Source organism: Ranitomeya imitator, chromosome 2, assembly GCF_032444005.1.
Source record: "Ranitomeya imitator isolate aRanImi1 chromosome 2, aRanImi1.pri, whole genome shotgun sequence".
NCBI classification, from domain to species: Eukaryota; Metazoa; Chordata; class Amphibia; order Anura; family Dendrobatidae; genus Ranitomeya; species Ranitomeya imitator.
Window position 1 is genome coordinate 697,560,082 of NC_091283.1, and position 20,995 is coordinate 697,581,076.

Here is a 20,995-nt window from a genome sequence, read left to right on the forward strand (position 1 = left end):
GATTTGTTTTCTGCTATCATCTCTCTGGACGGGTCATGCGGGGTTAATCTCCTTGACCTCGTTTTGGAGCTGTCTGGGCTTTTTAAGTCCTCTGCAGTCTGCTGGCCAGTGTCAGTGATATTTCATGCTTCCAGGCTAGAGCAGCTAAACCGTATACCCTGGTGATCCTTCTGCCTCTGACTTCCCGCATTTGTATTAGACCTGTTCCCTATCCCTGATTTAGTGTTTGTCTGGTTGTTTCCCTACAGTGTATGACTTGGCCTGATCTCTGTACCCCGCCTCTTGTTTTCCATCTCTGATACCATGCTCCCCAACAGCTTGTTCTCCAACTTCATCTTACATCTCACATTTTGGATACCGCTCTCCCGTTTGGCTCTGACTTCTAGCTTGTCTCTGACTAAGTGCATTGTTGTTACTTCTGGTACTTCTGCTCCTGACAGGTTCTGACTCAGCTCGTCTGACCACGTTTTCATTACCTGTGACACCTGTGCGGCTGCTCAGTGTTGCTACACTGTGAGTGTGCGGTCTCTCTTCCCTCGCCAGCACCCCCTGCTGGAGGTTGTGCTACACTGCACTGCAGCTGCATCACACACAACAGTCAAACTTTTTTTTAGTTGGTGATGAGGTTTGCACACATCAGGAGGAATTTTGGTCCACTCTTCTTTGCAGATCATTTCTATATCATTAAGATTTTGAGGCTGTCGCTTGGCAACTCAGAGCTTTAACTTCCTCCATAAGTTTTCTATGAGATTAAGGTCTGGAGACTGGTTAGGCCACTCCATGACTTTAATGTGATTCATTTTTAGCCACTCCTTTGTTGGCTGTATGTTTTGGGTCATTATCTTGCTGGAAGACTGAGACATGACCCATTTTTAATGTCCTGGCAAAGGAAAGGTGGTTGTCATTCAGGTTTTTACGGTATATGGCTCCATCCATTCTCCCATTGATGCAGTGAAGTAGTCCTGTGCCCTTAGCAGAGAAACACCCCCAAAGCATAATGATTCCACCCCCATGTTTGTCAGTGAGGATGGTGTTCTTTGGGTCATAGGCAGCATTTCTCTTCCTCCAAACACACCATGTTGAGTTAATGCCAAAGACCTCAATTTTTGTCTTATCTGACCACAGCACCTTCTCCCAATCACTCACAGAATCATCCAGGTCTTCATTGGCAAACTTCAGGTGGGAATGCACATGTACCTTCCTGAGCAAGGTAACCTTCTCGGCACTGCAGGATTTTAAACCTTTACGGTGTACTATGTTAGCAATGTTTTTTTTTATGTCTGTGGTCCCAGCTACATTGAGAACATTAACAAGTTCCCCCTGTATAATTTTAGGCTGATATCTCACCTTCCTCATAATCAAGGATACCCCACGAGGTGAGATTTTGCATGGTGCCCCAGATCGATGTCAATTGACAGTCATTTTTTATTTCTTCCATTTTCTTACTATTGCACAAACAATTGTCTCCTTCTCACGCAGTGTCTTATGTATGGTTTTGTAGCCCATTGAAGCTTTGTGCAGGTCTGTGATCTTGTCCTTGACAACCTTAGGCTACGTTCACATTAGCGTCATACGACGCTGCGTTGTCGACGCATGGCAACGCATGCGTCATGCGCCCCTATCTCTATCATTGGGGACGCATGCGTTGCGTTGTCGTGCGTTTTCGGTATAACGCACGACGCATGCGTCGTTTCACCGCACCTGGGTGGCGTCGGAGACGCTACATGTAGCATTTTTGTAGCGTCAAAAAAAGTGCGCGTCGCACTTGCGTCGCTCGTGCGTCGTCAATGCGTTACAATTTCCCATTGAAACGTATTGACGACGCACTTGCGTCGCGGGTGTGCGTTTTGCGTGCATTGTGCGACGCATGCGTCGTTAGATAAAAAGAAACAAAAAAGAGTCTAGACAGTGCAAACAGTGATAAAATTCATCCCCCATATATAAAGAAAATGTTGGATTGTTGGTCACTTCTACTGCAGCATCTAGAGGCAACACATCACACCAGAACACCAGAATCCGCTGTCCAGAGATGTAAGTATAGAATGATTCTCTGCATTTTCTACATGTTTTTTAAAATTATTTTTGCAAGTTTTGTTTTATATTCTGCACTGTGGTTAAAGATATTGTGGTATTTTTAGTCTGGTTGTGATGTATGGCGTTGTATAGGATGGCGTTTCATTGTCTGCGGCCTAGATTATTGTTCTTTCTAGGATAGATTTTTCGTTTCCATTTTTTGGTTTGGTGGTATTTTTTTAATTCAGTTGTGATGTTTTATTCTTGCGTTATATGATGGCGTTTAATAGTCTCCGGCCCTGTCGGTTTTATATTAAAGTATGGTAGTATAGAATGATTCTGCGCCCTTTTATTACATTTATAAATTTTTTATTGCAAGATGTGTATTATGTTCTGCACTGTGGTTGTGTAAAGACATCGTTGTATGTTTCTGGTTGTGATGTATGGCGTTGTATGGCCTTTTATTGTCTCCGTCCCTGTCGGTTTTATTGTAAAGTACGGTGTGTTATTAATGTTTATGCCCTTACTTTTTGTGTGTTACTTTTAAAAAAAATATTGTGTTTTTTGTCTTGCTCCGTTCATTCTGTACTTTAAAAAAAAACAAAAAAAAAAAACCTTTTTTGTGATTACTACATTGGGTCTGTTGTAGATTAGTTTTCTTATCTTTAGGCTTTTGTACTCTGGCATTGGGTTGTCTCTGCCATTGTTTGTTTAATCTAATCAATGTGGCAGTGTTGTTTGCTCAGCGTTAAGGTACCGTCACACATAGCGACGCTGCAGCGATACCGACAACGATCCGGATCGCTGCAGCGTCGCTGTTTGGTCGCTGGAGAGCTGTCACACAGACAGCTCTCCAGCGACCAACGATCCCGAGGTCCCCGGTAACCAGGGTAAACATCGGGTAACTAAGCGCAGGGCCGCGCTTAGTAACCCGATGTTTACCCTGGTTACCATCCTAAAAAGTAAAAAAACAAACGCTACATACTTACCTTCCGCTGTCTGTCCTCGGCACTCTGCTTCTCTGGTCTGGCTGTGAGCGCCGGGCAGCCAGAAAGCAGAGCGGTGACGTCACCGCTCTGCTTTCCGGCTGACCGACGCTCACAGCCAGAGCAGGAGGAGTGCAGAGAAGCACAGCGCTGGAGGACAGAGAGCGGTAGGTAAGTATGTAGTGTTTGTTTTTTTACTTTTAGGATGGTAACCAGGGTAAACATCGGGTTACTAAGCGCGGCCCTGCGCTTAGTTACCCGATGTTTACCCTGGTTACCAGCAAAGACATCGCTGAATCGGTGTCACACACGCCGATTCAGCGATGTCTACGGGGAGTCCAGCGACGAAATAAAGTTCTGGACTTTCTTCCCCGACCAGCGATCTCCCAGCAGGGGCCTGATCGCTGCTGCCTGTCACACTGGACGATATCGCTAGCGAGGACGCTGCAACGTCACGGATCGCTAGCGATATCGTCTAGTGTGACAGTACCTTTAGTTCAGTTGGAGTGCAATGTTCTTTGTGGTTTAAATGAATATTTTTTTTTTTTTTTTTTTTATTTATTTATTGCTGGATTGTGCATAGGAGCATAGTATCAATGTTATTTTGTTCTTTATTTCAGATTTGCATTATTAGTCATGAGGAGTCCGGTGAGTACATGATCTACTATTGCTTACTATATTCCCCGTCATTTGTAGATGGGTCACTCAACTTTTTGGTAAACTATTTTGCAGGCTTCTTCAAGTGAGGAGGAGAACCAAGAGGAAGAGAGGGAGCAGCAGCAGGGACCACGGGGCCAAGCTGCGGTTGCAGGACGGAGCGTAAGTATTTCTTTCAAACTTATAATTTTTTATTTTTTTATTTTTTGCGGGTATGGGGGGTGGTGGGAGGTTGTGGTGTTGTGTGTAGTAGGTGGCGGTGGAGGAGGTAGGGACAATTTTTTTTATCTTTCAAACATTAATATTTTCTATTTTTTTTTAGGTTTCACAACGGGCCCTGGATGAGCCACTTAATATCGACCTTATGGTGGCATCAATAGAAGCACGGGGCCCGTTGTGGGACAGCCGTGACCCCCAGCACGCGGACCAGGGCATATTGCGGCGTCTGTGGTTGGAGGTGGCACAATTGCTGTGGGATGGCTTCGACAGCGCTTCCTCCAAGGCTAAAGCTAGTTTCCGTAAGTATTTCCAAAATGCTGCTGTGACCCATCATGCCAGGATTACACAACCGTCTGTGATGTCTTCTATTGGGATTGCACACGGTTGCGTAATCGTTTTCAATATATTATCTAAAACCTTTTTTATTTTTTATCTTTATACACAGTTAAACAATTGAAGACCAGATGGCGCTCCATGAAGGACCGCTTCCGGAGGGTCCTGAAAATTGAGGGACAGACTCGTAGTGGTGCTGCCGCTTCAAGGACCTCGGTGTACAAGTATAACTGTATACTTCAGTTCTTGCGACCAGTCCTTGAAAGCAGAGAGTAAGTATAGTACCTATGCACACACCTAGTTTTTACAACATGCATATTCACATACTACATTCCAGCCACGTAGCTTATTGCCCAGCCATTTATTTTGGCAAGTCCCAAGTATAGAAATGAAGAAAAAAAGGCAAGTTCACCGAGGTGTGAAAAGTAAAAAATACATACTTTTATCCACTTCAATCATAAGCAGAGGATGAAACATCAGCACAATGCAATAGACACTATCTACGCGTTTCAGGTGACAGGGAACATCAGCCCTGAAACGCGTAGATAGTGTTTTTATTGTATTGTGCAGATGTTTCATCCTCTGCTTTTGATTAAAGTGAATTTTGTTTTTACTTTTCACACCTCGTTGACCTTTAATTCATTTCTGGTCTTCTCACACTTGACACAGCGGCTCCCTTCTGGGATTCCTGCAATGGTGAGCTTGACTTTTAGCAATTTCACTAAAATCTGAAGTATACATAAAAATAGTAGATTGTCCAAGCCCAGCCAATATTTCATAGTGGAGTAGTATATTGCCCATCCAGGTGTATCCACGATTTTTTATACACAAAAAAGTAAAATATAATAGATACGGCATACATTCTACTGCAAGGCAGGTTATGTTCCCATGGTTGCTCAGCTCGCAGGACCTGTGATGACGTCTCGGTCACATGACCGTGACGTCATGGCAGTTCCAACGTCAGCATAATTGTCTGGCGTTGCAAACCACAACCTTGGTTTACTATTTAGAAATACCTTTTTTTTAATATTGATGGTGCATATGCAGTGTCAATATTAAAAATAGTTTAATATTTATGGCGGCAATGGATACCTGGCGGTAAAGTTTAATGACGCATGTGAAATGTGATATTTTGTATACTAATGGTTTCCTTATGTTTTCACAGAACACACAGCAGCACCCGCGAGACTGTCCGACCCTCTGGAGCGGTCCTTTGTGAAGCGCCATCTGAACTGTCGCAGCCATCCCACAGCGAGAGCAGGTCTGCACCAACACAATCTGGCGAACCGGCAGCCGGTCCATCAGATGTTCCCCTGGCCGAGGCCTCTGGCGTTCCTTCCTTCGGGTCTTCCCGACAGCGTCAGCGGGCCTCGGACAGGGCGCCCATGTCCGAATTTTTACATCTGAGCACCGTATTTCAGAATGGTTTCAAGGCGCTGTGCGATAAAATGTGCAATATCGAACGGCGTCTTGAAAACATCGAAACGGATCTCTCGAGGCCGGCCAAACATTTTTTTAGTGCCATTCACAACGGCATGGTTGAACATCTTACGCCGGAACTCCAGATTTCGTTCATGCAGGGCTGCAACAATTTATATGTCAGTGCTCTGCAGCAGGCTCGGGTCATGCAGTCAGCGACAAATATGCCCGCAGTACCATCGCTGGCTGCCATGACTCCGACTCCTGCTGCAGAGCACCACCACAGAGCTCCGCGTGCTGAGGGCCACCGCCACCGCCACCGCCACCACAGAACAGAGCCCCAAAGTTCTGAGCCTGACAGGCCTTCAAGGGGACACAGACGGGGTGCCGACCCACACCCAGAGGGAGAGAGGAGGAAAAAGAAGAAGAAGCGAATGACGACAACAACAACCAGTACGTCCTTGGCTATGGCTGCTCCCCTAAGTACCACCAGAAAACACCCCGGGTCGACCCGGAGCACACCAAGTACCCAGGCTGGGTCTACACGGAGCACACCCAGTACCCAGCCTGGGTCAACGAGGAGTACACCATCAACACAGCCTGGGTCGACCCGGAGCCGGAGTAGCCAGCCAAGGACACTGGTCGTCCCTCCTCCTCCCTCACCTGCTACTTTCCACGTCTCACCACCATCCACTTCCTGGATTGATGTCGGCATCCCGTCTAGTGTGATAGAGTATGCTGCTTCCTCCCCCTCGTCCTCCTCCTCCTCGGTCTCCTTTACACCCCAAAAAACTGTGGGATATGAATCCCCTTTAGTTGCGGATATTGGTACCCCATAAAAACATTTTCCCCAATTTTATTTCTGTACCCTAAATAAATTTGTTATATTTTTTCAAAAAAAATTTGGTTTTTATTGTCTCAAATAAAGTTTGCACCAAATCACACCTTGCGCCGTACACACAAATCTTGTCTTTGTAACACCTGATGTGCAATGTGTGACAATATTGTATCACTTTGTTATTTCCTTTTTTTTATAGGGCTGTCGCTCATTGTACTCAGATGTTACAAACACAAACAGCATTGCTCAATATGTCAAGTTTTTTAACAATGTACCATCACACAACGATTTCAGTATAGATAAAGTTGGTTTCTTCTGTGTAACCAACGTTATCTTTTCTGAAATCGTAAAACGATTGAGCCCCTGCTGTGAGTTTTTTGGTGTCAGCGAATGATTTGGAATTTTTTTTGGGTAACTGATCAGACGCTGTCATTGTTGGATCGGCGAGTTTAGACCGATCCAGCGATGTCTTTGTTTTAAACAAGGGAATATTGGGTTACTAGCGCACTGTTTTAAACACTCAAATAAAAAGTGAACAATACCCCACAAATATAAAAAGGTGTCTACCACGTCCCTCGCCGTCATCTTTCCGCACTGACACTGTGATTAACGCCCGTAAAGCTGAGCACACCGTTGACTTAATAATAAACGCTGTGCTGGGCTTTAGGGCTGCCACAGTACGGGAAGTTGACGGCGATGGACGTTTCACACACCGGAGTGTAAGGTTTGTTTGTAATTTTTAAAATTACATTTACAATGGTAAACATCATGAGTGTGGCAAAGCGCTTTTACCCAGATTACACGGGACTTGTTCTTTTTTGGTCGCTGGAGAGCTGTCTGTGTGACAGCTCTCCAGCAACCACGCGACAACTAAACAACGATCTCGATCCAGTCGTATCACTGGTCGGTATCGTTGGATAATACTTTTATTAATGTACCATAGGATTATTGGTCAGGTGAGGTGGAAGCAATGTTCACAGTGTCGCCACTATTTGACTCAGGACGATTTCTACCATCCTGAGTACAATAGTGTTAACTCTGTAGAGTTTTGCAAACATGATCGTCTCCCTCCTTGTCAAGCCAGGTTCCATATGCAAATAGTCTGCAGGATTAAAAATGCTTGACAAGGTGGGAGCCGATCATGTTATTATACGTCAAAACTATGGAACACACAAATTTTGTGTGACACACATTACTTTCAATATTGGATTTTACAATTCTATTATTACTATGAAAAAACGTATAGGAGATTTGTTTGGTGAAAACGGAAAGGCACAAGAACTTTATTTCAAAACACAACGCATTAGAAAATCAGGGGACATTATAACAATAACCAAACATAGGATGGTTAAATGACATGGACTACACGGTGTTTACATGACATCATAACACGAAGAATTAAACCATTTGATCTTGCCATGAAACACGGCCAACATCTGAAACAAAGTATGCAGCAAATTGGTCCCTCATATGAGCAATCTCCACAGTTGTCCGCAGAGGATGAGCTTGGTAATCAGGCAATGGATTTGGAATGGGTTCATCAAGTTCCACGTTGACTCTCTCTTTATCAATTATAAAATTGTGGAGAACCACACACGCCTTCACCACCTCATCCACTGTCTCAATTTTCAAATTTATGGCGGATCCTAAGATACGCCATTTGGAGACCAGGATGCCAAAGGCGCACTCCACAGTTCTTCTGGCCCTGGACAGTCTGTAATTAAATATAGTTTTGGTGCGGTCCAACCCCCGACTTGAGTAAGGTTTAAGTAGGTTGCCACTCATTTGAAAAGCCTCATCACCAACAACAACAAATGGCAGGGCCGGGCCGTCGGTGTTGGGAAGAGGTCGTGGCTGTGGGAAATTAAAATTGTTATTGTACAATCTTCGGCCCATATCAGACTCCTTAAATGTCCGTGAATCATTTGCACGACCAAAAGCTCCAATGTCCACAGCGATAAACCTGCAGTCCGCACCTGCAATTGCCATCAGCACGGTGGAAAAGTATTTTTTATAATTAAAAAAAAGAGATCCACTTCTGGAAGGCTTGGTAATCCTAATGTGCTTCCCGTCCACGGCTCCAATACAGTTAGGGAAAGAACACACTTGTTCAAATTTTTGGGCGTTGGCAAGCCAGATTTCTCTTGTAGGGATGGGTAAAAATTCCTCCCGGAGGTTGTCCCACAATGCGCGGCAAGTGTCGGCAATAATCCCAGACAGTGTGGAGACTCCAATCCGGAACTGGAAATGCAGTGATCTCAATGTCTCTCCGGTAGCCAGGAAACTGACAAGAAGATAAATAAATAAATATAATTAAATTGGTATGAAAGAATTTTTCATTTTTAATTACAATCCCCCACCCCACAAAAACAAAACACGTTACTTTAAAAAATGGCAAGAACATATAAATCCTTCACATTCCATTACGTACCGTAGAGTCACCAGCAGACGTTCCTCAGGGGAAATCGATTTACGGAGCTGCGTGTCCTGCCTGGAAATGGTTCCTTCCACCAGACGCAGCAGATATCCGAAGCTGTCTTTTGACATCCTGGTGTATTCAAAGTATTTGTCCTGGTTCTCATTTAATTCGCCAAACAGACAATGGTAGGCTCCACGACTCTCTCGGACTTCCACTATAGGGTGTAGCCAAAAACGCCGACGAATCCTTCTCCGTAGTTTGTCTCTTCTCCTCTGTTCATGACAGGCAAAAGCATAAGCTATAGCAAGGGCTAATTCCAGCTGAAAAGTGAGGTAGATACTCTCCATGGGACGATCCATCTTGATGCTCTATGGTTGGAAATAATGTATGCCGGGGTATATATACCACTATTACATTAATACCCACCCCCATCTACCCATTGGTGGCATTATCGATTGTCTAGACACTAAACCCACCCTCTTCTATTCATTGGTAGTGTTATCTAGTGTCTAGACACTAAATTGTGTGTAAAGATCTAATCAGTGTTTGACAACGCATGCGTCGTAAAACGCTGCGTTTTTTGTAAAAACGCAACAAAAACGCACCAAAAACGCTGCGTTTTACGACGCATCCGTATGACACTTGCGTCAAAAAAGGTGCGTTTTTGCGTGCGTTTCCAAAGCGTCGTGCGTTGCGTTGGCGACGCTGCGTCGCATGACGCTAATGTGAACGTAGCCTTAGAAAGCTCTCTTGCCCATGTTGTAGAGGTTAGAGCTTGACTGATTAATTGAGTTTGTGGACAGGAGTCTATTAACCCGCGCTTACCGGAAGCACATCAATAATCCCGCCCACTCGTGACCCCGTCACATAACTGAGGATCACCGATGGGTTGGCATGACAACCAGAGGTCTTCAGCAGACCTCTATAGTTGTCATTGCCAGGTTGCTATGAGCGCTTCCTGTGGTTGGCAATTGAGCATTTCTGCTACACACAGGTGATCTGATCGTTACTTGTGTGTAGCAGAGGAGATCAGCATACTGCTGCTTCTAGTCTCCCATGGAGACTATTGATAGTGAAAAAAAATGTTTTTAAAAATATAAAAAAATAAAAACAAATAAAAGTTCAAGGCACTCCACTTTTGCCCCATTCAAAATAAAACAATAAAAAAATCAAATATACATATATTTGATATCGCCGCATTCAGAATCAATCAATCTATAAATATTAATGAGATAGCTAAACAGCGTAATGAGAGAAAAATTTAAAACACCAAAATTATTTTTTTTGGTCCCACTTCATTGCAATAAAATGCAATAATGGGAGATGAAAAGATCATATCTACACCAACATGGTATCAGTAGAATCGTCAGCTTGGTGATCAAAAAATAAGTCCTCACCCAGCACCAGATCACGAAAAATGGAGACGCTACAGGTCTCAGAAAATGGCACCATTTATTTATTCATTTTTTTTAACAAATTTGGGAAAAAAATGTCACCACTTAAATAATAAAGAACATAGACATGTTTGGCGTCTGTGAACTTGTAATGACCTTGAGAATCATAATGGCAGGTCAGTTTTAGCATTTAGTGAACATGGTAAAGAAAATAGGATTTTTTTTCCCCATTTTCCAGTACACAATATGCTAAAACAAAACTATTTATTAAAAAGAAAAAGATTAGGAAAAACAAGGGGAAACAGAAACAGGTAAGAGAAAAGGAAAAAGGGAGAAGGATACAAGGGTAAGAAAGAGAGAACGAGAAGTAGGGCAAGGAATACAAAATTAGGACAACATGTAAATCAGCATAATAAAATGTAACCATACAACAGAAAATAAAAAATCTGGCTATGCATTATAATGATAAACAGTACTAATATAAGGAATTCCAAAGATACCATCTGTTAAGATTCTTTTTTTTTTGCTATTCTTTATTGCAAAGACTAATTCATATTTTTAGTTTTTCACAAAGTCTCAGATATACCCTTTAAACGTTAATTTCTCAGATCCGCTATTCACTTGGATTGTAGGCCACTCCTTCATTTACTAAGTGCAGAAGAGGGCATCAAAGAGAAGTTACGCTGAAAACGTTCGAGCAAACATACATGAAAATTTTTTGTGCGGTAAAGTGGGTATAACTTGGAAAATTGTTGGTGACAAATTAAAAAAAAGTTGCTGTCAATATGGCCAACCCCACACTTGTTAATTTGGCATGTGGGAGGGATCGATTTAGGGAAAGTTAAAACTTTGCATCTTTTATGGGAAATTTATAAAGATTTTGCGCTTTTTAAATGTTTGCTCCCAGACACCAATTTTGTCCTTTCAGAAGTTGTTCCAAGGCTGGTTTAGTCATCAACTGAGCTGTCTTTTATGGAAAGGATTAGTAAAAGGTTTAATAGGACCATAGAGAGGTTTTTGGCTATTTTGGGCTGTTTCTCATATATTCATCTAGGTTTAGAGGTTTTCACGCCCGGTCACTATAAAGGTTACAGAGTTCATTTATCTAACATAGAGCTTGACATTTTTAATTTGGGTTTGTAGAATTGATTGAAAAATGGTTGTGTTATGGTGTTTTGGAGGCTTATGACTCTGAGTCATGGCATTTGGGATAATTCCTCAGCTAGATTTGGTGAAATTGTTATTTAGTAATATTTATGATCAATAAAAATATATTTAATTCATGGCATGTAACTATTAATAAACATCCTGGCCTGTTTTCAATAAATCACTTAGTTTGTGAATTTTATTTAAGTTAAGGTTAGTTTTTTTTATAAAATAATGAGTCTTGTGCTTTTAACCCCTTTACCCCCAAGGGTGGTTTGCACGTTAATGACCGGGCCAATTTTTACAATTCTGACCACTGTCCCTTTATGAGGTTATAACTCTGGAACGCTTCAATGGATCCTGGTGATTCTGACATTGTTTTCTCGTGACATATTGTACTTCATGACAATGGTAAAAATTCTTTGATAGTACCTGCGTTTATTTGTGAAAAAAACGGGAATTTGGCGAAAATTATGAAAATTTCGCAATTTTCCAACTTTGAATTTTTATGCAATTAAATCACAGAGATATGTCACACAAAATACTTAATAAGTAACATTTCCCACATGTCTACTTTACATCAACACAATTTTGGAACCAAAATTTTTTTTTGTTAGGGAGTTATAAGGGTTAAAAGTTGACCAGCAATTTCTCATTTCTACAACACCATTTTATTTTAGGGACCACATCTCATTTGAAGTCATTTTGAGGGGTCTATATGATAGAAAATACCCAAGTGTGACACCATTCTAAAAACTACACCCCTCAAGGTGCTCAAAACCATATTCAAGAAGTTTATTATCCCTTCTGGTGCTTCACAGGAATTTTTTGAATGTTTAAATAAAAATGAACATTTAACTTTTTTTCACAAAAAATTTAATTCAGCTCCAATTTGTTTTATTTTACCAAGGGTAACAGGAGAAAATGGACCCCACACATTGTTGTATAATTTGTCCTGAGTATGCCAATACCCCACATGTGGGGGTAAACCACTGTTTGGGCGCATGGCAGAGCTCGGAAGCGGAGGAGTGCCATTTGACTTTTCAATGCAAAATTGACTGGAATTGAGATGGGACGCCATGTTGCGTTTGAAGAGCCACTGATGTGCCTAAACATTGAAACCCCCCCCAAGTGACACCATTTTGAAAAGTAGACCCCCTAAGGAACTTATCTAGAGGTGTGGTGAGCACTTTGACCCACCAAGTGCTTCACAGAAGTTTATAATGTAGAACCGTAAAAATAAAAAATCATATTTTTTCACAAAAATTATCTTTTCGCCCCCAATTTTTTATTTTGTCAAGGGTAAGAGAAGAAATTGGACCCCAAAAGTTGTTGTACAATTTGTCTTGAGTACGCTGATACCCCATATGTGGGGGTAAACCACTGTTTGGGCGGATGGGAGAGCTCGGAAGGGAAGGAGCGCCGTTTGACTTTTCAAAGCAAAATTGACAGGAATTGAGATGGGACGCCATGTTGCGTTTGAAGAGCCACTGATGTGCCTAAACATTGAAACCCCCCACAAATGACACCATTTTGGAAAGTAGACCCCCTAAGGAACTTATCTAGAGGTGTGGTGAGCACTTTGACCCACCAAGTGCTTCACAGAAGTTTATAATGCAGAGCCGTAAAAATAAAACAAAATTTTTTTCCCACAAAAATTATTTTTTTAGCCCCCAGTTTTGTATTTTCCTGAGGGTAACAGGAGAAATTGGACCCCAAAATTTGTTGCCCAATTTGTCCTGAGTGCGATGATACACCATATGTGGGGGGGAACCACTGTTTGGGCACATGGGAGGGCTTAGAAGGGAAGGAGTGCCATTTGAATGCAGACTTAGATGGAATGGTCTGCAGGTGTCACATTGCGTTTGCAGAGCCCCTAATGTACCTAAACAGTAGAAACCTCCCACAAGTGACACCATTTTGGAAAGTAGACCCCCTTAGGAACTTATCTAGATGTGTGCTGAGCACTTTGACCCACCAAGGGCTTCCCAGAAGTTTATAATGGAGAGCCGTAAAAATAAAACAAAAATTTTTTCCCACAAAAATTATTTTTTAGCCCCCAGTTTTGTATTTTCCCGAGGGTAACAGGAGAAATTCGACCCCACAATTTGTTGTCCAATTTGTCCTGAGTGCGCTGATACCCCGTATGTTGGGGGAAACCACCGTTTGAGCGCATGGCAGAGCTCGGAAGGAAAGGAGCGCCATTTGGAATGCAGACTTAGATGGAATGGTCTGCAGACGTCACATTGCGTTTGCAGAACCCCTAATGTACCTAAACAGTAGAAACCCCCCACAAGTGACCCCATATTGGAAACTAGACCCCCCAGGGAACTAATCTAGATGTGTTGTGAGAACTTTGAACCCCCAAGTGTTTCACTACAGTTTATAACGCAGAGCCGTGAAAATAAAAAATCTTTTTTTTTCCCACAAAAAATGTTTTAGCCCCGAGTTTTGTATTTTCCCAAGGGTAACAGGAGAAATTGGACCCCAAAAGTTGTTGTCCTATTTGTCCTGAGTACGCTGATACCCCATATGTTGGGGTAAACCCCTGTTTGGGCACATGGGAGAGCTCGGAAGGGAAGAAGCACTGTTTTACTTTTTCAACGCAGAATTGGCTGGAATTGAGATCGGACGCCATATCGCGTTTGGAGAGCCCTGATGTGCCTAAACAGTGGAAACCCCCCAATTATAACTGAAACCCTAATCCAAACACACCCCTACCCCTAATCCCAACAGTAACCCTAACCACACCTCTAACCCAGACACACCCCTTACCCTAATCCCAAACCTATTCCCAACTGTAAATGTAATCTAAACCCTAACTGTAACTTTAGCCCCAACCCAAACTGTAGCCCTAACCCTAACCCTAATCCTAACACTAGCCCTAACCCTAGCCCTAACCCTAGCCCTAACCCTAATCCTAGCCCTAACCCTAGCCCTAACCCTAATCCTAACCCTAGCCCTAACCCTAGCCCTAACCCTAGCCCTAACCCTAACCCTAACCCTAGCCCTAACCCTAGCCCTAACCCTAGCCCCAACCCTAACCCTAGCCCTAACCCTAACCCTAGCCCTAACCCTAGCCCTAGCCCTAATGGGAAAATGGAAATAAATACATTTTTTTAATTTTTCCCTAACTAAGGGGGTGATGAAGGGGGGTTTGATTTACTTTTATAGCGGGTTTTTTAGCAGATTTTTATGATTGGCAGCCGTCACACACTGAAAGACGCTTTTTATTGCAAAAAATATTTTTTGCGTTACCACATTTTGAGAGCTATAATTTTTCTATATTTTGGTCCACAGAGTCATGTGAGGTCTTGTTTTTTGCGGGACGAGTTGACGTTTTTATTGGTAACATTTTCGGGCACGTGACATTTTTTGATCGCTTTTTATTCCGATTTTTGTGAGGCAGAATGACCAAAAACCAGCTATTCATGAATTTCTTTTGGGGGAGGCGTTTATACCGTTCCGCGTTTGGTAAAATTGATAAAGCAGTTTTATTCTTCGGGTCAGTACGATTACAGCGACACCTCATTTATATCATTTTTTTATGTTTTGGCGCTTTTATACGATAAAAACTATTTTATAGAAAAAATAATTATTTTGGCATCGCTTTATTCTCAGGACTATAACTTTTTTATTTTTTTGCTGATGATGCTGTATGGGGGCTCGTTTTTTGCGGGACAAGATGACGCTTTCAGCAGTACCATGGTTATTTATATCTGTCTTTTTGATCGCGTGTTATTCCACTTTTTGTTCGGCGGTATGATAATAAAGCGTTGTTTTTTGCCTCGTTTTTTTTTTTTTTTTCTTACGGTGTTTACTGAAGGGGTTAACTAGTGGGCAAGTTTTATAGGTCGGGCCGTTACGGACGCGGCGATACTAAATATGTGTACTTTTATTGTTTTTTTTTTTTTATTTAGATAAAGAAATGTATTTATGGGAATAATATATATTTTTTTTTTCATTATTTTGGAATATTTTTTTTAATTTTTTTTTACACGTTTGAAAATTTTTTTTTTTTACTTTTTTACTTTGTCCCAGGGGGGGACATCACAGATCAGTGATCTGACAGTTTGCACAGCACTCTGTCAGATCACTGATCTGACATGCAGCGCTGCAGGCTTCACAGTGCCTGCTCTGAGCAGGCTCTGTGAAGCCACCTCCCTCCCTGCAGGACCCGGATCCGCGGCCATCTTGGATCCGGGGCTGGAGGGAGCAGGGAGGGAGGTGAGACCCTCGCAGCAACGCGATCACATCGCGTTGCTGCGGGGGGCTCAGGGAAGCCCGCAGGGAGCCCCCTCCCTGCACGATGCTTCCCTGCACCGCCGGCACATCGCGATCATCTTTGATCGCGGTGTGCCAGGGGTTAATGTGCCGGGGGCGGTCCGTGACCGCTCCTGGCACATAGTGCCGGATGTCAGCTGCGATAGGCAGCTGACACCCGGCCGCGATCGGCGGCGCTCCCCCCGTGAGCGCCGCCGATCGCGCTGGACGTACTATCCCGTCCATGGTCATAGGGGCCCACCCCACATGGACGGGATAGTACGTCCGATGTCAGAAAGGGGTTAAGGGAGAGGGCCAGAATCAGGGGAACTCATTGCCTTAACAACAGCCAATAAGCCTTTTAACTGTGGCAGTTAAGGGTAAGTATTCTTCAGCGCCACTTTTTAACGGTGCTGAGAAATAAGGGTATAGTGCCCCTTAGCATCGGAAAATCTCCGGGGTCTCGGCTACCGGGGGTAGCTGAGAAACCAGAGAACATGATTCGCGTCTGTTTTTACCACCCCCCAGTCACATGATCTCCAATATTCACCAAATAATGGCGATCACAAAAAAAGTCTGATTTTCCATTCAATTCCTTTCTCCTCTGATATGATCTAGCATATCAGAGGAGAGAGAAATGGGGTCCCCTGACTTCCCTGGTACCTCCACCATCCCAGGACCCTGCTGCGCCGTCTCCTGGCCCACCACATCATCTTCCTGGAAGAAAACGGTGGTCACATGCACAGTGCACCCGTCGAGATCTGCCCGCCGGTACCTGGTAACAATAGGAGATTTTTCCTTTTGGATCATTTTGATCATTGTGATATGTCCTATCACAGTGATCAAAATAAAATAAGAGTAAATCAAACCACCCTTTGTCACCCCCTTAGATAAAAATAATAAAATGAAAAAAATGTTATTTTTTCCGTTCTTTGCAGTTAGGGTTAGGGTTTGGGTTAGGGGTTGGTGCTAGGGTAAGGGTTGGGGCTAGCGTTATGTTGAAGTTAGGGTTGTGTTGGGGTTAGGGTTGTGTTGGGGTTGGGATTATGTATGGGTTAGGGTTGGGGGGTTTTGGTTGTGTTGGGGGTTACGGATGGGGTTAGGGTTGTGGTGTTGGGGACAGGGTTATGTTATGGTTAGGGTTGTGTTGCGGTTAGGATTGTGGTTAGGGTTAAGGATTAGGGTTAAGGGTATGTTGGGGTTAGGGTTGAGGATAGGGCTGTGTTAGGTTTGGAGTTAGAATTGGGGGTTTTCCACTGTTTAGGCACATCAGGGGCTCTTCAAACATGACATGGTGCCCGCCATCGATTCCAGCAAATTTTGTGTTCAAAAAGTCAAATGGTGGTCTCTCTCTTCTGAGACCTGCCATGCACCCAAACAGTGGCTTTCCCCCACATACGGAGTATCAGCATACTCAGGAGAAATTGCACAACAAATTTTATGGTCCATTTTCTCTTGATACCTTTTGTGAAAATAAAAAAGTTTGGTTCTAAAGTTAATTTTTCGTGAAAAAAGTTAAATATTAATTTTTTCCTCCACATTGCTTTAGTTCTTGTGAAGTATCTCAAGGGTAAATAAACTTCTTGATTGTGGTATTGCATAACTTGAGGGGTGCAGTTTTTAGAATGGTGTCACTTTTGGATATTTTCCATTATATTGACCCCCCCAAAGTGACTTCAAATTTGAGGTGGTCCCTAAAAAAAAGGCTTTGTAAATTTTGTTGGAAAAATGAGACTTTGTTGGTCAACTTTTAACCCTTATAACGTCCTAACAAAAAAATGTATGTTTCCAAAATTGTGCTGATGTAAAGTTGACATGTAGGAAATGTTATTTATTAATAATATAATAATATAATAATCATTTTTATTTATATAGCGCCAACATATTCCACAGCGCTTTACAAATTATAGAGGGGACTTGTACAGACAATAGACATTACAGCATAACAGAAATACAGTTCAAAACAGATACCAGGAGGAATGAGGGCCCTGCTCGCAAGTTTACAAACTATGAGGAAAAGGGGAGACACGAGAGGTGGATGGTAACAATTGCTATAGTTATTCGGACCAGCCATAGTGTAAGGCTCGGGTGTTCATGTAAAGCTGCATGAACCAGTTAACTGCCTAAGTATGTAGCAGTACAGACACAGAGGGCTATTAACTGCATAAAGTGAATGAGAACATAATACGAGGAACCTGATTTTTTTTTTTTAAAATAGGCCACACAGGGATCGTTAGGTTAATGCATTGAGGCGGTAGGCCAGTCTGAACAAATGAGTTTTTAGGGCACGCTTAAAACTGTGGGGATTGGGGATTAATCGTATTAACCTAGGTAGTGCATTCCAAAGAATGAGCGCAGCACGTGTAAAGTCTTGGAGACGGGAATGGGAGGTTCTGATTATTGAGGATGCTAACCTGAGGTCATTAGCGGAGCGGAGGGCACGGGTAGGGTGGTAGACTGAGACCAGAGAGGAGATATAGTGTGGTGCTGAGCCATGGAGTGCTTTGTGGATGAGGGTAGTAGTTTTGTACTGGATTCTGGAGTGGATGGGTAGCCAGTGTAATGACTGGCACAAGGTAGAGGCATCGGTGTAACAGTTGGTGAGGAATATGATCCTGGCTGCAGCATTCAGGACAGATTGGAGCGGGGAAAGTTTGGTAAGAGGGAGGCCGATTAGTAGAGAGTTACAATAGTCCAGACGAGAATGAATAAGTGAAACAGTAAGAGTTTTTGCAGAATCGAAAGTAAGAAAAGGGCGAATTCTAGAAATGTGTTTGAGATGCAGGTAAGAAGAGCGAGCCAGTGATCGGATGTGGGGGGTGAATGAAAGGTCAGAATCAAGGATGACCCCAAGGCAGCGGGCATGTTGCTTTGGAGTAATGGTGGAAACGGACACGGAGATGGCAATGTCAGGCAAAGGTAGGTTAGTAGAGGGAGAAAACACGAGGAGTTCAGTTTTTGACAGGTTTAGTTTCAGATAGAGGGAGGACATGATGTTAGAGACATCAATTTTTATTTATATAGCGCCAACATATTCCGCAGCACTTTACAATTAGGCGGGGACATGTACAAACAATAAATTCGGTACGAGTTAAGACAATTTAAACAGTGACATTAGGAGTGAGGTCCCTGCTCGCAAGCTTACAATCTACAAGGAAATGGGGGGACACAATAGGTGAAAAGTGATTGTTATTTCAGGTCTGGCAATTATAATAAATAGGGATTTTCATACAAAGCTGCATGATCCGGTCATCAGCCCGTGTGTTTAAGTGCAATAGTCAAGTATCAAGTGCAGTTATCATGTGTATAGAGGGTGTGGAGACAGATGAATAGTAGGGTGCAGATTCAGACTAATATTTGGAAGGAGGGAACAGGGAAAAGTTAGTTTACTGAGTAGCTGATGTGGTAGGCTTGTTTGAAGAGATGGGTTTTCAAAGCGCGCTTGAATAGGTCGGGGCTTGGTATCAGTCTGATCGTCTGGGGAAGTACATTCCAGAGAGCTGTTGCAGCATGAGAGAAGTCTTGGAGATGGAGGTGTGAGGTTCGGATTACAGGGGATGTTAGTCTTAGGTCCTTTGTAGAACGGAGGGCACGTGTAGGGCGATAAACAGATATGAGAGAGGAGACATAAGGTGGTGCAGAACTGTGGAGAGTTTTGTGGGTGAGAGATGAGTTTATACTGGACCCTGTAGCGAATGGGTAGCCAGTGTAATGACTGGCACAAGATGGAGGCATCGGTGAAGCAGCTGGACAGAAATATGACTCTGGCTGCAGCATTCAAGATGGATTGGAGAGGAGAAAGTTTGGTAAGAGGGAGACCGATCACAAGAGAGTTGCAGTAGTCCAGACGGGAATGAATGAGAGTGACAGTAAGAGTCTTAGCAGTTTCAACGGTGAGAAAAGGTCGGATTCTGTAGATATTTTTAAGATGCAGGTGACAAGAGTGAGTGATCAGATATAGGGAGTAAAGGAAAGTTTGGTGTCGAATATGACACCAGGACAGCGGGCATGCTGCTTGGGAGTTATGGTTGAACCCTCCAGGGTAATTTCGATGTTGGGTAAAGTGAGGTTAGTAGAAGGGAGTAACACAAGAAGTTCCGTTTTGAAGAGATTTAGTTTCAGGTAGAGGGAGGACATGATGAAAGAGACAGGAGACAGACAATCCTTGGTATTCTGAATTAGGGTAGGGGTGATGTCGGGGGAAGAAGTGTATAATTGGGTGTCATCAGCATAGAGATGATACTGGAACCCAAATCTGCTGATTGTTTGTCCAATAGGGGCCGTGTAAAGAGAGGAGGGGGCCTAGGACTTGTGGAACCCCGATAGTAATGAGACGAGGAGAGGAAGAGGCGCCGGCAAAAGATACAGTGAATGAGCGGTCAGAGAGGTAGGAGGAGAACCAGGAGAGGGCTGTGTCCTTGAGGCCCATAGAGCGAACCATAGTGAGGAGGAGCTGGTGATCCACAGTGTCAAATGCGGCAGAGAGATCCAGGAGAATCAGCAGAGAGCAATGACCTTTGGATTTAGCTGTCATTAGAGACTTTAGTGAGGGCAGTTTCAGTGGAGTGTAAAGAGCGGAAACCAGATTGTAAGGGGTCAAGAAGAGAGTTATCCGAGAGATAGCGGATTAGACGGGAGTGGACCCAAGCGTTCCAGGAGTTTAGAGATGAAGGAAAGGTTAGAGACAGGTCTGTAGTTAGCAGTGCAGTTCTGGTCCAGGGATGGCTTTTTAAGTAAAGGGCTTATGATGGCATGTTTAAATGAGGAGGGAAAGATACCTGAAGAGAGAGGTTAAATATTTTAGTCATGTGAGTGGTGACCACTGGTGAGAGAGACTGCAGGATATGTGAAGGAATGGGGTCACTGTTGCAGGTTGTAGGCCGAGCAGAAGCGAGGAGCTTGGAAACTTCTTCTTCTGAAACAGGCTCAAAGATGTCTAGTGAACTTGAGTTGCGGCAGGGAAGGGGATCCAGGCACTGAGGAGATTGTGCTGAGATATTCTGATGGATGTGGTTGATTTTTTTCTGAGAAATAAGTGGCCAGATCCTCACCGCTGAGGTTGGTGATGGGGGCCTGTATTTTAGGTTTCAGGAGGGAGTTTAAGGTTTAAAAATGCCGTTTTGGGTTGTTGGATGGTGAGGAGATGAGCGTGGTGAAGAAGGATTGCTTGGCCAAATAAAGGGCAGAGTTATAGGTTTTAGGCATGAACTTATAGTGGATGAAGTCTTCTGCTAAGAGAGATTTTCTCCACTGCCGCTCTGCACACCTTGAGCAATGCTGAAGAAAGCGTGTTTGCATAGTGTGCCAA

The 20,995-nt window shown here is 43.3% G+C and overlaps 2 protein-coding genes across 3 annotated transcripts in view; both read left to right on the top strand.

Annotated features, from left to right (window-relative positions):
- The window catches only part of LOC138665532 (heparan-alpha-glucosaminide N-acetyltransferase-like), a 1,558,440-nt gene that overhangs the window by 573,502 nt on the left and 963,943 nt on the right, over nt 1-20,995 (top strand). The window lies entirely within an intron of this gene.
- LOC138667690 (uncharacterized) lies at nt 3,879-6,474 on the top strand. The gene is made up of 2 exons (XM_069755808.1): nt 3,879-4,480; nt 5,374-6,474. Exons 1-2 carry the CDS (start codon nt 4,350-4,352, stop codon nt 6,464-6,466), a joined length of 1,224 nt encoding a protein of 407 aa, XP_069611909.1. The 5' UTR covers nt 3,879-4,349; the 3' UTR covers nt 6,467-6,474.

Coding starts and splice junctions, on each gene's coding strand:
- LOC138667690 (XM_069755808.1), top strand. CDS start 4,350: ATGAAGGACCGCTTCCGGAGGGTCCTGAAAATTGAGGGACAGACTCGT. Junction 4,481..5,373: donor CCAGTCCTTGAAAGCAGAGA/GTAAGTATAGTA, acceptor ATGTTTTCACAG/AACACACAGCAGCACCCGCG.